General features: G+C 51.8%; 1 protein-coding gene across 1 annotated transcript in view; it reads right to left on the reverse strand.

The window, feature by feature from the left end:
• The window catches only part of LOC137312274 (V-type proton ATPase subunit B-like), a 187789-nt gene extending 175884 nt beyond the window's left edge, over positions 1-11905 (reverse strand). The window contains exon 1 of the mRNA XM_067978900.1: positions 11452-11905. Within this exon, the coding sequence (XP_067835001.1) occupies positions 11452-11566 (115 nt within the window). The 5' untranslated portion in view covers positions 11567-11905. The remainder of the gene's footprint in view (positions 1-11451) is intronic.
• Between the last annotated feature and the right edge of the window lie 5281 nt (positions 11906-17186).

Below are 17186 nucleotides of genomic sequence, written 5' to 3' on the forward strand. Positions count from 1 at the left end.
CCCCCCAAAATAAACTGATACAAGTCCCCCAAAATAAACTGATACAAACCTCCAAAATAAACTGATACAAACCCCCCAAAATAAACTGATACAAACCCCCCAAAATAAACTGATACAAACCCCCCAAAATAAACTGATACAAACCCCCAAAATAAACTGATACAAACTCCCTTGACAGGTGCAGGTGTCCTCGTTCCATCGAGAATTCCCTAATGGGGAAAGCACCTGCAATGGTAGGGAAATGTACTGACCTCCGGGGTGAGGGTTTGGGACGTGGGTCTGGGGCGAGGCTCCATGGTGATGGTTTGGGTACGTGGGTCTGGGGCGAGGCTCCATGGTGAGGGTTTGGGACGTGGGTCTGGGGCGAGGCTCCATGGTGAGGGTTTGGGACGTGGGTCTGGGGCGAGGCTCCATGGTGAGGGTTTGGGTACGTGGGTCTGGGGCGAGGCTCCATGGTGAGGGTTTGGGACGTGGGTCTGGGGCGAGGCTCCATGGTGAGGGTTTGGGACGTGGGTCTGGGGCGAGGCTCCATGGTGAGGGTTTGGGACGTGGGTCTGGGGCGAGGCTCCATGGTGAGGGTTTTGGGCAAGGGTCCGTGGCAAGGGTTTGGGCAAGGGTACGTGGCGAGGGTTCGGGGCGAGTTTGTGGGGTGAGTGTTTGTGGCGAGGTTCTGGGACAAGGGTCTGGGGTGAGTGTTTGTGGCGAGGTTCTGGGGTGAGGGTCTGGAGTGAGGGTCTGTGGCGAGTGTTTTTGGCGAGGTTCTGGGGCGAGGGTCCGTGTCGATGGTTTGGGGTGAGGGTCTGGGGCCAGGGTCTAAAGCGAGGGTCTTGGGTGAGTGTTTGGCGTGAGGGTCCGGGGTGAGGGTCTCAGTTAAGAGCTTGGGGCTAGGGCCTGGGCGAGGGTCCATGTCGATGGTCCAGGGTGAGGGTTGGATGAGGGCCTGGGGCGAGTGTTTGGGATGAGTGCTTGGGGCGATGGTATGGGGGGAGGGTCTGTGTTGAGGGACTGGGGCAAGGGCCCATGTCGATGGCCCAGGGTATGGGTTGGGGCTACGGCCCGGGGCGAGTGTTTGGGGTGAGGGCTTGGGGCGATTGTTTGGGGCAAGGGTCCGTGTCAAGGGTCTGGGGCAAATGTCGGTGTCGAGGGTCCGGGGCGAGGGTCCGTGTTGATGGTTCAGGGTGAGGGTCTGGGGCGAGGGTCTGGGCCAAGAGTCCAGGGCGAGGTCCGTGTTGATGGTCCAGGGTGAGGGCTTGGGGCGAGGATCTGGGGCGAGGGTTTGGGGCGAGTGTCTGGGCCAACGGTCCGGGGTGAGGGTCTGGAACGAGGGTCTGTGGCGTGTGTTTTTGGCGAGGTTCTGGGGCGAGGGTCTGTGTCGATGGTTTGGGGTGAGGGTCTGGGGCCAGGGTCTGGAGCGAGGGTCTTGGGCGAGTGTTTGGCGTGATGGTCCGGGGTAAGAGCTTGGGGTTAGGGCCTGGGCGAGGGTCCATGTCAATGGTCCAGGGTGAGGGTCCATGTCAAGGGTCTGGGGCGAGTGTCTGTGTCGAGGGGCCGGGGTGAGGGTCCATGTCAAGGGTCTGGGGCGAGTGTCTGTGTCGAGGGGCCGGGGTGAGGGTCCGTGTTGATGGTCCAGGGTCAGGGTATGGGGCGAGGGTCTGGGCCAAGGGTCCAGGGCGAGGGACGGTGTTGATGGTCCAGGGTGAGGGCTTGGGGCGAGGATCTGGGGCGAGGGTCTGGGGCGAGGGTCCGGGGCGAGGGTCCAGGGCGAGGGACGGTGTTGATGGTCCAGGGTGGGTGAGGGCTTGGGGCAAGGAACTGGGGCGAGGGCCTGGGGCGAGTGTCTGGGCCAAGGGTCCGGGGTGAGGGTCTGGAGTTGGGGTCAGGGCCGAGGGTCTCCGAACAGTGCAGAGTCCATGCTGTGATATAGGGCTGGAGGAAGTTACAGAGGGAAGGAGGATCGAAGGATTTATAAACAAGCAAAGATTTTGAAGGCAATGGATGGGGAATGAGGAGACAGTAGATGTTGTTGGCACCGATCGGTAGCTGGCAGTGGAATTCTGGATGGGTTGGAGCACCTTGGAAGCCTGGTAAGGAAACCATTGGGTGTCAGCTGTGGCTCAGTGGGTGACAATCTCGCCTCTGGGTCAGAAAATCATGGGTTCAAGTCCCACTGCAGAGACTCTCACTATATCCCTCAATCCCCCCTCACCATCTTCCTCAATCTTGCCAGCAACATCCAAATCATAAAATCTTACAACCAGAAGGAGGCCATTCTGCCCATCGTGCCTCTGCTAGCTCTTTGAAAGAGCTATCTAATTAGTCCCATCACCCTGCTTTTTCTCCATAGCCCTGCACATTTTTCCCCTTCAAGTATTTATCCAATTCCTGTTTGAAAGTTATTATTCAATCTGCTTCCACCATCTTCTCAGGCAGTGCATTCCAGATCATCACAACTCGCTGCGTTAAAAAATGTTCTCCTCATCTCCCCTCTTTTTTTGCCAATTATCTTAAATCTGTGTTCTCAGGTTACCGACCCGATTTGCTCTATCAAAACCGCTCATAATAAAATTATTTTTTTAATTCATTCTCTGGGTGTGGGCGTAGCTGGCCAGCAGTTATTGCCCACCCCTAATTGCCCTAGAGAGGGTGGCAGTGAGCCAACAACCACTACCATCTTCCTTTGTGCTAGGTATGACTCCAGCCACTGGAGAGATTTCCCCCTGATTCCCATTGACTTCAATTTTACTAGGGCTCCTTGGTGCCACACTCGGTCAAATGCTGCCTTGATGTCAAGGGCAGTCACTCTCACCTCACCTCTGGAATTCAGCTCTTTTGTCCATGTTTGGACCAAGGCTGTAATGAGGTCTGGAGCCGAGTGGTCCTGGCAGAACCCAAACTGAGCATCAGTGAGCAGGTTATTGGTGAGTAAGTGCCGCTTGATAGCACTGTCGACGACACCTTCCATCACTTTGCTGATGATTGAGAGTGGACTGATGGGGCGGTAATTGGCCGGATTGGATTTGTCCTGCTTTTTGTGGACAGGACATACCTGGGCAATTTTCCACATTGTCGGGTAGATGCCAGTGTTGTAGCTGTACTGGAACAGCTTGGCTAGAGGCGCAGCTAGTTCTGGAGCACAAGTCTTCAGCACTACAGCTGGGATGTTGTCAGGGCCCATAGCCTTTGCTGTATCCAGTGCACTCAGCCGTTTCTTGATATCACGTGGAGTGAATCGAATTGGCTGAAGACTGGCTTCTGTGATGGAGGGGATATCGGGAGGAGGCTGAGATGGATCATCCACTCGGCACTTCTGGCTGAAGATGGCTGCAAACGCTTCAGCCTTGTCTCACGTGCTGGACTCTGCCATCATCGTTCACAGAGCCTCCTCCTCCCGTTAGTTGTTTAATTGTCCACCACCATTCTTGACTGGATGTGGCAGGGCTGCAGAGCTTTGATCTGATCCTTTGGTTGTGGAATTGCTTAGCTCTGTCTATAGCATGTTGCTTCTGCTGTTTAGCATGCATGTAGTCCTGAGTTGTAGCTTCACCAGGTTGGCACCTCATTTTTAGGTATGCCTGGTGCTGCTCCTGGCATGCTCTTCCACACTCCTCATTGAACCAGGGTTGATCCCCTGGCTTGTTGGTAATGGTAGAGTGAGGAATATGCCGGGCCATGAGGTTACAGATTGTGCTGGAATACAATTCTGCTGCTGCTGATGGCCCACAGCGCCTCATGGATGCTCAGTTTTGAGCTGCTAGATCTGTTCTGAATCTATCCCATTTAGCACGGTGGTAGTGAGCACCTCTATTAAATCTCCCCTTAACCTTCTCTGCTCTAAGTCATAGAGTCATAGAGTCATAGAGTCATACAGCACGGATAGAGGCCCTTCGGCCCATCGTGTCCACGCCGGCCATCAGCCCTGTCTACTCTAATCCCATATTCCAGCATTTGGTCCGTAGCCTTGTATGCTATGGCATTTCAAGTGCTCATCCAAATGCTTCTTGAATGTTGTGAGGGTTCCTGCCTCCACAACCCTTTCAGGCAGTGAGTTCCAGACTCCAACCACCCTCTGGGTGAAAAAGTTCTTTCTCAAATCCCCTCTAAACCTCCTGCCTTTTACCTTGAATCTATGTCCCCTTGTTATAGAACCCTCAACGAAGGGAAAAAGCTCCTTAGTATCCATCCTATCTGTGCCCCTCATAATTTTGTACACCTCAATCATGTCCCCCCTCAGCCTCCTCTGCTCCAAGGAAAACAAACCCAATCTTCCCAGTCTCTCTTCATAGCTGAAGCGCTCCAGCCCTGGTAACATCCTGGTGAATCTCCTCTGCACCCTCTCCAAAGCGATCACATCCTTCCTGTAGTGTGGCGACCAGAACTGCACACAGTACTCCAGCTGTGGCCTAACCAGTGTTTTATACAGCTCCATCATAACCTCCTTGCTCTTATATTCTATGCCTCGGCTAATAAAGGCAAGTATCCCATATGCCTTCTTTACCACCTTATCTACCTGTTCCGCCGCCTTCAGGGATCTGTGAACTTGCACACCAAGATCCCTCTGACCCTCTGTCTTGCCTAGGGTCCTCCCATTCATTGTGTATTCCCTTGCCTTGTTAGTCCCTCCAAAGTGCATCACCTCGCACTTTTCCGGGTTAAATTCCATTTGCCACTGTTCCGCCCATCTGACCAACCCATCTATATCGTCCTGCAGACTGAGGCTATCCTCCTCGCTATTTACCACCCTACCAATCTTTGTATCATCAGCGAACTTACTGATCATACCTTTTACATTCATATCCAAGTCATTAATGTAGACCACAAACAGCAAGGGACCCAGCACCGATCCCTGTGGTACCCCACTGGCCACAGGCTTCCAGTCACAAAAACAACCTTCGACCATCACCCTCTGCCTCATCCTCATCCCTGGTCCCATTCTAGTAAATCTCTGCTGCACCCTCTCTAAGGCCTTGACATCCTTCCTAAAGTGCGGTGCACAGAATTGAACACAATATTCCAGCTGAGGCCTAACCAGTGTTTTATAAAGGTTGAGCATAACTGCCTTGCTTTTGTACTCTATGCCTCTATTAATAAAGCCCAGGATCCCATATGCTTTTTAACAGCCCCCTCAATTTGTCTTGACACCTTCAATGATTTGTGTACACACACCCCCAGGTCTCTCTGTTCCTGCACCCCCTTTAAAATTGTACCATTTAGTTTATAATGCCTCTCCTCATTCTTCCTCCCAAAAAATCCCGAGTATGAATAAAAAAAAAGAAATTGGAAATTCAGAAATTTCAGTCCTAAAAGTCAACTGTGTGGTGTGGGGACTGGAGTCACATATAGACCAGACTGGGTAAGGACAGCAAGTTCCCTTCCCTCTCGGACAATCGTCAACCAGTTGGGTTTCTGCTGGCCATTGTTTTCCCCTGATGCCAGTCCACAAACCACCAGATTTATGGAATTCACAACTGACCATGGTGGCATTTGAACTCTCCGCAGCGAGGTTCAATGTAAGGGTTCGAGAGGGTGGAGGTGGAGAAACCGTTCCAACTTGTGGGTGAGTCCAGAACCAGGGGGCATAAATGTAAGATGGGCCACTAACAGATCAAATCAAGAGCTTAGGAGGAATTTCTTTACAAAGAATGGTGAGAATGTGGAACTCGCTGCCCCATGAAGCAGATAACATTGGTGCATTTAAGGGGAGGCTTGATGCACACTTGAGGGAGAAGAGAATAGAGGGATACTGGGGGGAGGGGGCAGGGGGGTGGAGGAGAGGTCGTTAGAGTGGGAGGAGGCTCTTGTGGAGTCTAAACACCAGCCTAAACGGACCAGCTGGTTCGACTGGCCTGTTTCCGTGCTGTAGATTCTATGAACTCATGACTGGTTCAGTACCTTAACCTCCAAACTACCGCACCCCAGCATGAGCGTGTTGTTAACGCTGCCCAAAATACTTCACACAGTGAATTACAATTGCTGTGAACACCGCTGCTTCTGAACAGAGAACAGTCAGTGATTTAGCTTAAATGCAGCCCAGTAATGACGCTCTGAATTACCTTCGCCTCTCGTTGCAAGGCAATGTTTTCTTATGTTTAGTCGTGAAACAGAAAAGGAGGTAGAAAAATGCCGGGAGGTTAAATCCAGGGGCCCTCATTAAAGCTGCTTTATTTCCCTTGCTGGCATTGAGAGAAAGGTTAATGCTTGTGTTATAGTCGTTCACTGAATGGTATCCTGCCCCCTCCAAACTCCTAATTACGAGCTCCTCACTTCCGTAATCTCTGAACTCCCACCTTCGGCCCTTTATGGGGGGAGGACGCTTTTGTTCAGGTTCCAGGGAGAGCTGTGAAGATGTAAATATCAAAGGGGCCTCTTAAAGTCTCGCCCACAAGGCTGGCAGCATCCGGGCCTCCTGGTGTCTGTCGCCATTGAGTGACAGGACACGTCAGAGAACACAACGACAAGGATGAATTCTCTGGCCCAACAAACAGCCATTAGACCAGTTAAACGGAGAACTCTCCCCACCCTAACTCCACCACCCCCCCCCCGTATCCCTCTATTCCCTTCTCCCTCATGTATGCATCAAGCCTCCCCTTAAATGCATCAACGTTATCTACGAGCCCATCCTCCTCACTCACCGCCCCCACACTCCGTACCGACCTCCTGGGGGTGGGAGGGGGGCGGAGCGGGGCGGGGGGGTTGGTTACAGTTCCATGAGTCCTAGTGTCCCTCTGGAACCTTGTCATGTGGTCGCTCTACATGTGGGAGCAGTGAGTGTCAGCTATTTGACCTTAGAACATAAGAACATAAGAAATAGGAGCAGGAGTAGGCCATTCGGCCCCTCGAGCCTGCTCCGTCATTCAATCAGATCATGGCTGATCTTCGACCTCAACTCCACTTTCCTGCCTGATCCCCATATCCCTTGATTCCCTTAGAGTCCAAAAATCTCTCTATCTCAGCCTTGAATATATTCAATAACTCAGCATCCACAGCCCTCTGGGGTAGAGAATTCCAAAGATTCACAACCCTCTGAGTGAAGAAATTCCTCCTCATCTCAGTCCTAAATGGCCGACCCCTTATCCTGAGACTATGCCCCCTAGTCCTGGACTCTCCAGCCAGGGGAAACAGCCTCTCAGCATCTACCCTGTCAAGCCCCCTCAGAATCTTCTATGTTTCAATGAGATCACATCTCATTCTTCTAAACTCCAGAGAGTATAGGCCCATTCTACTCAATCTCTCCTCACAGGACAACCCTCTCATCCCACGAATTAATCTAGCGAATCTTCATTGCACCGCCTCTAAGGCAAGTATATCCTTCCTTAGGTAAGGAGACCAAAACCATACACAGTACTCCAGGTGTGGTCTCACCAGAGCTCTATATAATTGCAGCAAGACCTCCTTACTCTTATACTCCAGCTCCCTTGCAATAAAGACCGACCTATCATTTGCCTTCCTAATTGCTTGCTGTACCTGCATGTTAACTTTCTGTGTTTTGTGCACAAGGACACCCAAATCCCTCTTAACACCAACATTTCTTAGTCTCTCAGTTTTTCTATTCTTCCTATCAAAGTGAATAACCTCACATTTCCCCACATTATACTCCGTCTGCCACTTTCTTGCCCACTCATTTAACCTGTCTATATCTCTTTGCAAACTCTTTGTGTCCTCCTCACAGCTTACTTTCCCACCTGGCTTTGTATCATCAGCAAACTTGGATACATTACACTCGGTCCCTTCATCTAAGTCATTAATATAGATTGTAAATAGCTGAGGCCCAAGCTCTCAAGACCTCGCAAGGATATCACAGCTGACTCTCCCAAACGTGTCCTCAGCCAATGTTGACAGAAATTGGCACCTTCCAACTGCATCACTGGATAGTCTGAACTCAATGGGAATCAGGGGGAAAACTCTCCAGTGGCTGGAGTCATACCTAGCACGAAGGAAGATGGTAGTGGTTGTTGGAGGCCAATCATCTCAGCCCCAGGACATTGCTGCAGGAGTTCCTCAGGACAGTGTTCCAGGCCCAACCATCTTCAGCTGCTTCATCAATGACCTTCCCTCCATCATAAGGTCAGAAATGGGGATGTTCGCTGATGATTGCACAGTGTTCAGTTCCATTTGCAACCCCTCAGATAATGAAGCAGTCCATGCCCACATGAAGCAAGACCTGGACAACATCCAGGCTTGGGCTGATAAGTGGCAAGTAACATTCGTGCCAGATAAGTGCCAGGCAATGACCATCTCCAACAAGAGAGAGTCTAACCACCTTCCCTTGACATTCAACGGCATTATCATCGCCGAATACCCCACCATCAACATCCTGGGGGTCACCATTGACCAGAAACTTAACTGGACCAGCCATATAAACACTGTGGCTAAACTCCAGAGAGTATAGGCCCATTCTATCCAATCTCTCCTCATAGGACAACCCTCTCATCCCACGAATTAATCTAGTGAACCTTCGTTGCACCCCCTTGAGGTGTTCAAAATCATGAACAGTTTTGATAGAGTAAATAAGGAGAAACTGTTTCCATTGGCAGGAGGGTCGGTAACCAGAGGACACAGATTTAAGGTGATCGGCAAAAGAGCCAGAGGTGACATGAGGAAAAAAAAATCACACAGCGAGTTGTGATGATCTGGAATTCACTGCCTGAAAGGGCGGTGGAAGCAGATTCAATAATAACTTTCAAAAGGGAATTGGATAAATACTTGAAGGGGAAAAATTTGCAGGGCTACGGGGAAAGAGGAGGGGAGTGGGACTCTTTCAAAGAGCTGGCACAGATACAATGGGCCGAATGGCCTTCTTCTGTTCTGTAAGATTCTATGATCCCATGATTCTTAGTATTTATGCAATTCCCTTTTGAAAGTTACTATTGAATCTGCTTCCACCGCCCTTTCAGGCAGCGCATTCCAGATCATCACAACTCGCTGCTTAAAAAAAATGTTTCCTCATCTCCCTCCTCCCCCTTAAAAAACTGTTCAAGCTTTTATATTAAACAGGGTTGGGGGGTGGGTGGGGAGAATGAATATCTCTACAAGCACAGAACAGGATCAAAAGGGTAAAGATAGGCCAGCGAGGCACCAGGAGCTGGGCTGTAGAGTGGAGATGACCCAGTAGAGGGCAGGAAGTCATTTGTCACACGTTTGAAAACATTTTCTCTCCTCGCCAGCACTCTCTGAGATAACCTGCTTCCCCCCGGGAGATTAAATAAATTGGAGCCGGTGGTGGTGTGGATTGGTGCAGGGTCCTGAAAGGACAGAGTGCGAATGGACCGTTCGATCTGTTGTCTCTTCCCTCGGTCCCTCCTCTGCACTGAGGACAACCTGGAAGCTCACACCTCCTGCTCGCCGCATGCACTCTGAGCTCTTTAGATGGATGTTCTCTGCTCCTGAGTCCCCCCAGCCCCCAGCTCTGGCAGTCTCGAAATGAGCTGCACTGCACAGCAGGACACACATTGAGTTCACGCTGTCTCTGTCAGCGCTTGCTCACTCTCCTTTCCGAGTGTGACTGCAACAGTCCAGAGGTAAAAACACCTCGAACTCATGAAGAATCAATAAACCCACCTCGGAGACAAAAAAAAAATACAGCCGAGCGTGAACCCAAACTGAGTACAGCGAGGGGCAAGAGAGCACCGGGTCAGAGAGGGCAGCAACAAGGCAAAGACTGAGAGTCGCTCGTTCTTGGACTAACACTGTTACTCTGTATATAACACACATATAATACACTCCCAGCTCTCTGTTACTCTGTATATAACACACATATAATACACTCCCAGCTCTCTGTTACTCTGTATGTAACACACTCCCAGCTCTCTGTTACTCTGTATGTAACACACTCCCAGCTCTCTGTTACTCTGTATGTAACACACTCCCAGCTCTCTGTTACTCTGTATGTAACACACTCCCAGCTCTCTGTTACTCTGTATATAACACACTCCCAGCTCTCTGTTACTCTGTATGTAACACACTCCCAGCTCTCTGTTACTCTGTATATAACACACTCCCAGCTCTCTGTTACTCTGTATGTAACACACTCCCAGCTCTCTGTTACTCTGTATATAACACACTCCCAGCTCTCTGTTACTCTGTATGTAACACACTCCCAGCTCTCTGTTACTCTGTATGTAACACACTCCCAGCTCTCTGTTACTCTGTATGTAACACACTCCCAGCTCTCTGTTACTCTGTATGTAACACACTCCCAGCTCTCTGTTACTCTGTATGTAACACACTCCCAGCTCTCTGTTACTCTGTATGTAACACACTCCCAGCTCTCTGTTACTCTGTATATAACACACTCCCAGCTCTCTGTTACTCTGTATGTAACACACTCCCAGCTCTCTGTTACTCTGTATGTAACACACTCCCAGCTCTCTGTTACTCTGTATGTAACACACTCCCAGCTCTCTGTTACTCTGTATGTAACACACTCCCAGCTCTCTGTTACTCTGTATGTAACACACTCCCAGCTCTCTGTTACTCTGTATATAACACACTCCCAGCTCTCTGTTACTCTGTATGTAACACACTCCCAGCTCTCTGTTACTCTGTATGTAACACACTCCCAGCTCTCTGTTACTCTGTATGTAACACACTCCCAGCTCTCTGTTACTCTGTATGTAACACACTCCCAGCTCTCTGTTACTCTGTATATAAGACATTCCCAGCTCTCTGTTACTCTGTATATAACACACTCCCTACTCTCTGTTACTCAGAAAATAACACACTCCCAGCTCTCTGTTACTCTGTATGTAACACACTCCCAGCTCTCTGTTACTCTGTATATAAGACACTCCCAGCTCTCTGTTACTCTGTATATAACACACTCCCTACTCTCTGTTACTCAGAAAATAACACACTCCCAGCTCTCTGTTACTCTGTATGTAACACACTCCCAGCTCTCTGTTACTCTGTATGTAACACACTCCCAGCTCTCTGTTACTCTGTATGTAACACACTCCCAGCTCTCTGTTACTCAGAAAATAACACACTCCCAGCTCTCTGTTACTCTGTATGTAACACACTCCCAGCTCTCTGTTACTCTGTATGTAACACACTCCCAGCTCTCTGTTACTCTGTATGTAACACACTCCCAGCTCTCTGTTACTCTGTATATAACACACTCCCAGCTCTCTGTTACTCTGTATATAACACACTCCCAGCTCTCTGTTACTCTGTATGTAACACACTCCCAGCTCTCTGTTACTCTGTATATAACACACTCCCAGCTCTCTGTTACTCTGTATATAACACACTCCCAGCTCTCTGTTACTCTGTATATAATACACTCCCAGCTCTCTGTTACTCTGTATGTAACACACTCCCAGCTCTCTGTTACTCTGTATATAACACACTCCCAGCTCTCTGTTACTCTGTATGTAACATGCTCTCTGCTCTGTGTTAAAAAATGGCCGATATCCCAGAGATATAGTCGTACACGCAGCTCTCTTGGGTACTTACTGAGCCTCGGCTGAGAGATGTAATCCCTGGTCACTGCGAGCACGTGGTCCCTGGCTGCAGCCTGCCCTTCCTGTCGTTCATTCAGCCTAAGTTGCACCTTAGCAGCCATGATCATGCAAAGAGAGACCCGATGCTGACTGACGACAGGCGATGCCTACTTTTAACCGGGCTCTGTGCTCCGTCTGGTATGGCCGGGGCTCTCGGTGGTTGTGACTGTGTTGCTGCAGAGCTGGGTTCTGTCTCCGAGACTCGGGACCTGTTTACTGTAAGCACGGAGGCAGGGACTCTGCTCTCAACTGTAAACTTTGATCTTAATCAGGGCCGGGGAGGACTGCAATCTCCCAGTGTGTAGGTCAGAGAAGGTTGAGGGAAACCCAGTCATGATTTCTCTTCTTCCCTTTCTCTGCCAGACTTCAGGCCAGCTCCCCTCGCTGACCTCTGGATGCAAGGGTGCAGATCCCCTCCTCCCCCCCTCACCCGGACTGCCCCACCCCCCCACAGTAATGTGTCTGCGAGTGCCCAAGGTGAGAGGGAGGGGTGGGCACTGGCATCAAGCTTCGAGGAAGGAAGGGGGCACAGGCGGTTTAGAGGGTGATGCAGAGGGTGTAGAATGGACAGGCCGGAGGGGAGTCCAGAGCAAGGGGCACATCCTGAAAGTTAGAGCCAGGCCGTCCAGGGGCGAAACCAAGAAACATTTTTTCACTCAAAGGAAATCTGGAACTCTCTTCCCCCAAAAAGCCTGTGGATGTTGTGGGAGCGGTGAGGTGGGGGGGAGGGGGGTCAATCAGCGGTGAAATCGATCGGGCGAGGGTACCACAGGGCCCAACCCCCCCCCGTGCCTTCGGAGGGGTGGGGGCGCGGGGAGGAGGACTGGGGGAGAACACTGCCGGGGTTTAAAGGTCACGGAGGGCGAAGGCATCAAAGGCCTTTTTGAAAATCCCCGTTAAGCGACAGGCCCAGGAGCACGGCCCTCCTCCACCTGCTGGCCTCACTTCCCCAGGGAATTCCAGGCAATCGCTGAGGCGTGACTCAGAGTGTGTGCAGGTATGCAGGGCTCCTAACGAGACGCTCGGCCTTCCGTACCGTCGATAGGAGAGCCGCAGAAACCCCATCAATGTTAAACCAGCTGGTGTATAATTCCCTGCTTCACGCCTCAGTCCTTTCTCAATGATAATAATCACTGACCTCTACCCACCAACCCCCCACCCCCCACCCTCCCCCAAGCCCTTAGCAATCGCTTTAATAAATGATTAGACCTTCACCAGTGCCTGCCCGGGCGACGGGAGGGTCGGTCGGTGAGAGGGGCGGGGGGCGGTGGGACAGCGGTGGGAAGAAGATTATTTTTATCTGGGCGGTTCAGGAGGCTCGGGCGGGGCCCACAGAGAAGGCCCGAAATACCAATCAGGCCCAACGGTGCATCTCCGGCAGACCTCCCGCTGGGCGATGGGGACGGTGGTGTCGTGGTTCTGTCACTGGACTAATTATCCAGGGGTCGTGAGTTCGAATCCCACCGCGGGCAGTTTGGGAATTTGAATTCAATTTAAAAACAAATCTGGAAATAAGGAGCAGGTCTCAGTAAAAGTGACCGTGGAGCTGTCAGATTGTCGTTAAAAACCCAACTGGTTCACTGATGTCCTTCAGGGAAGGAAACCTGCCGTCCTCACCCGGTCTGGGGCGATAGGTGACTCCAGTCCCCACACACCAACGTGGTCGACTCCCAACTGCCCTCTGCACTCAGTTACATCAAAACCGCGACCAAGGGTCCAAGAAGGCGGCCCACCACCACCTTCTCAAGGTGACCAGGGACGGGCAATGAATGCCGGCCTCGCCAGCGACACCCACATCCCGAGAATGAGTCTCAAAAAGAGACGGAGTTTGAGGTAGAAATTAGCTCATCCGAGATTCCATTCCGACGAGTCTGGTCAGTGAAACTCGGATGGAGTGGGGGAGGGAGAATATTCTGGACACGGCCCCCGCCCAGGGCAGGGGAGGCAGATCCGGGTGGTGGGGGGGGAGGGGGCCTTCCTGGGCTAACCCTGGGGTTCCACCCTCGCGAGAACGGGGATGGATTCTGGGCTGAGTTGAGTGCAGTCCCCAAACCAGCACCTCTTTCTGATGCGGATCGACTTGCTGCACGTTTCCAGAACATTCTGTTGTTGATGTTCCAGAAGCGGCAGTGATTTGGTTAACAGATAACAGAAGGCCACGTGACAGATTCCCAGTCACCCTTCGGGGATTTCGAATGACGAACCTGTCTGATAATGTGTAACGGCCCTGGTTTAAGCTCTGGTTTAAAATGTTTACTGCGTTCATCGGAAGCTTGAGGGGATAAACTCCCGACAGCACGAGTTCCATTAGGATCAGGATTGGCCCTCAAACCATCGGTGGGGAGGGGTCAAACCCGAGGGGTCATCAGGACAAGAGGAGGAACTCAGAAATAGAAAGGAAGGAGGGGAATAGGGAGAGAGGGGGGTTGAGGGATAGGGTGAGGGGGGATTGAGGGATAGGGTGAGGGGGGATTGAGGGATAGGGTGAGGGAGGATTGAGGGATAGGATGAGGGGGGTTGAGGGATAGGGTGAGGGGGGATTGAGGGATAGGGTGAGGGAGGATTGAGGGATATGGTGAGGGGGATTGAGGGATATGGTGAGAGGGGGATTGAGGGATAGGGTGAGGGAGGATTGAGGGATAGGGTGAGGGAGGATTGAGGGATAGGGTGAGGGAGGATTGAGGGATAGGGTGAGGGAGGATTGAGGGATATGGTGAGGGAGGATTGAGGGATACGGTGAGGGGGGGAATGAGGGATTTGGTGAGGGGGATTGAGAGAAATGGTGAGAGGGGGATTGAGGGATATGGTGAGGGGGATTGAGGGATATGGTGAGAGGGGGATTGAGGGATAGGGTGAGGGAGGATTGAGGGATAGGGTGAGGGAGGATTGAGGGATAGGATGAGGGAGGATTGAGGGATAGGGTGAGGGAGGATTGAGGGACATGGTGAGGGAGGGTAGAGGGATACGGTGAGGGGGATTGAGGGATATGGTGAGGGGGGATTGAGGGATATGGTGAGGGGGGGTTGAGGGATATGGTGAGAGGGATTGAGGGAAATGGTGAGGGGGGATTGAGGGATATGGTGAGGGGGGATTGAGGGACATGGTGAGGGGGATTGAGGGATATGGTGAGGGGGGATTGAGAGATATGGTGAGGAGGGGATTGAGGGATAAGTGAGGGGGGAGTGAGGGATATGGTGAGGGGGGATTGAGGGATATGGTGAGAGGGGATTGAGGGATAGGGTGAGGGAGGATTGAGGGATAGGGTGAGGGAGGATTGAGGGATAGGGTGAGGGAGGATTGAGGGATATGGTGGGAGGGGATTGACGGATAGTGTGAGGGAGGATTGAGGGATAGAGTGAGAGGGGATTGAGGGATAGGGTGAGGGAGGATTGAGGGATAGGGTGAGGGAGGATTGAGGGATAGGGTGAGGGAGGATTGAGGGATATGGTGAGGGAGGGTTGAGGGATACGGTGAGGGGGATTGAGGGATATGGTGAAGGGGGATTGAGGGATATGGTGAGGGGGGGTTGAGGGATATGGTGAGAGGGATTGAGGGAAATGGTGAGGGGGGATTGAGGGATATGGTGAGGGGGGATTGAGGGATATGGTGAGGGGGGATTCAGGGACATGGTGAGGGGGATTGAGGGATATGGTGAGGGGGGATTGAGAGATATGGTGAGGAGGGGATTGACGGATAGGGTGAGGGAGGATTGAGGGATAGGGTGAGAGGGGATTGAGGGATAGGGTGAGGGAGGATTGAGGGATAGTGTGAGGGAGGATTGAGGGATAGGGTAAGGGAGGATTGAGGGATATGGTGAGGGAGGGTTGAGGGATACGGTGAGGGGGATTGAGGGATATGGTGAGGGGGGATTGAGGGATATGGTGAGGGGGGATTGAGGGACATGGTGAGGGGGATTGAGGGATATGGTGAGGGGGGATTGAGAGATATGGTGAGGAGGGGATTGAGGGATAAGTGAGGGGGGAGTGAGGGATAATGTGAGGGGGGATTGAGGGATATGGTGAGGGGTGAGTGAGGGATATGGTGAGGGGGGATTGAGGATTATGGTGAGAGGGGATTGAGGGATATGGTGAGAGGGGATTGAGGGATACGGTGAGAGGGGATTGAGGGATATGTTAAGGAGCGATTGAGGGATATGGTGAGAGGGGATTGAGGGATATTGTGAGGGGGGATTGAGGGATATGGTGAGGGGGGATTGAGGGATATGGTGAGAGGGGATTGAGGGATATGGTGAGAGGGGATTGAGGGATATGGTGAGGAGGGATTGAGGGATATGGTGAGGGGGATTGAGGGATATGGTGAGGGGGGTTTGAGGGATATGGTGAGGGAGGATTGAGGGATATGGTGAGGGGGCATTGAGGAATAAGGTGAGGGGGTTGAGGGATATGGTATGGAGTGAGTGAGGGATATGGTGAGGGGGGATTGAAGAATATGGTGAGAGGGGATTGAGGGATATGGTGGGAGGGGATTGACGGATAGGGTGAGGGAGGATTGAGGGATAGGGTGAGAGGGGATTGAGGGATAGGGTGAGGGAGGATTGAGGGATAGGGTGAGGGAGGATTGAGGGATAGGGTAAGGGAGGATTGAGGGATATGGTGAGGGAGGGTTGAGGGATACGGTGAGGGGGATTGAGGGATATGGTGAGGGGGGATTGAGGGATATGGTGAGGGGGATTGAGGGATATGGTGAGGGGGGATTGAGGGACATGGTGAGGGGGATTGAGGGATATGGTGAGGGGGGATTGAGAGATATGGTGAGGAGGGGATTGAGGGATAAGTGAGGGGGGAGTGAGGGATATGGTGAGGGGGGATTGCGGCATATGGTGAGGGGTGAGTGAGGGATATGGTGAGGGGGGATTGAGGATTATGGTGAGAGGGGATTGAGGGTTATGGTGAGAGGGGATTGAGGGATATGGTGAGAGGGGATTGAGGGATATGTTAAGGAGCGATTGAGGGAAATGGTGAGAGGGGATTGAGGGATATTGTGAGGGGGGATTGAGGGATATGGTGAGGGGGGATTGAGGGATATGGTGAGAGGGGATTGAGGGATATGGTGAGAGGGGATTGAGGGATATGGTGAGGAGGGATTGAGGGATGTAGTGATGAAGGATTGAGGGATATGGTGAGTGTGGATTGAGGGATATGGTGAGGGGGAATGAGGGAAATGGAAAGGTGGGGATTGAGGGATATAGTGAGGGGGATGGAGGGATATAGTGACGGGATTGTGGCATATGTTGAGGTGGAGGATTGAGGGATATTGGGGGGGGAGATTGAGGGATATGGTGAGGGGATTGAGGGATATGGAGCGAGGGATTGATGGATATGGTGAGGGGGGATTGAGGGATATGGTGAGGGGGATTGAGGGATATGTTGAGGGAATTGAGGGATATTGAGCAATAGATTGAGGGATACGGTGAGGGGGATTCAGGGATATGGTGAGAGGGAATTGAGGGATATGGTGAGGGGGGTTTGAGGGATATGGTGAGGGGGGGTTGAGGGATATGATGAGGAGAGATTGAGGGATATGGTGAGGAGGATTGAGGGATATGGTGAGGGGAGATTGAGGGATATGGTGAGGAGGATTGAGGGATACGGTGACGGAGGGATTGAGGAATATGTTGAGAGGGCATTGAGGGATTTGGTGAGTGGGGATTGAGGGATATGGTGAGGA

This window comes from Heptranchias perlo, chromosome 1, assembly GCF_035084215.1.
Source record: "Heptranchias perlo isolate sHepPer1 chromosome 1, sHepPer1.hap1, whole genome shotgun sequence".
Classification (NCBI taxonomy): domain Eukaryota; kingdom Metazoa; phylum Chordata; class Chondrichthyes; order Hexanchiformes; family Hexanchidae; genus Heptranchias; species Heptranchias perlo.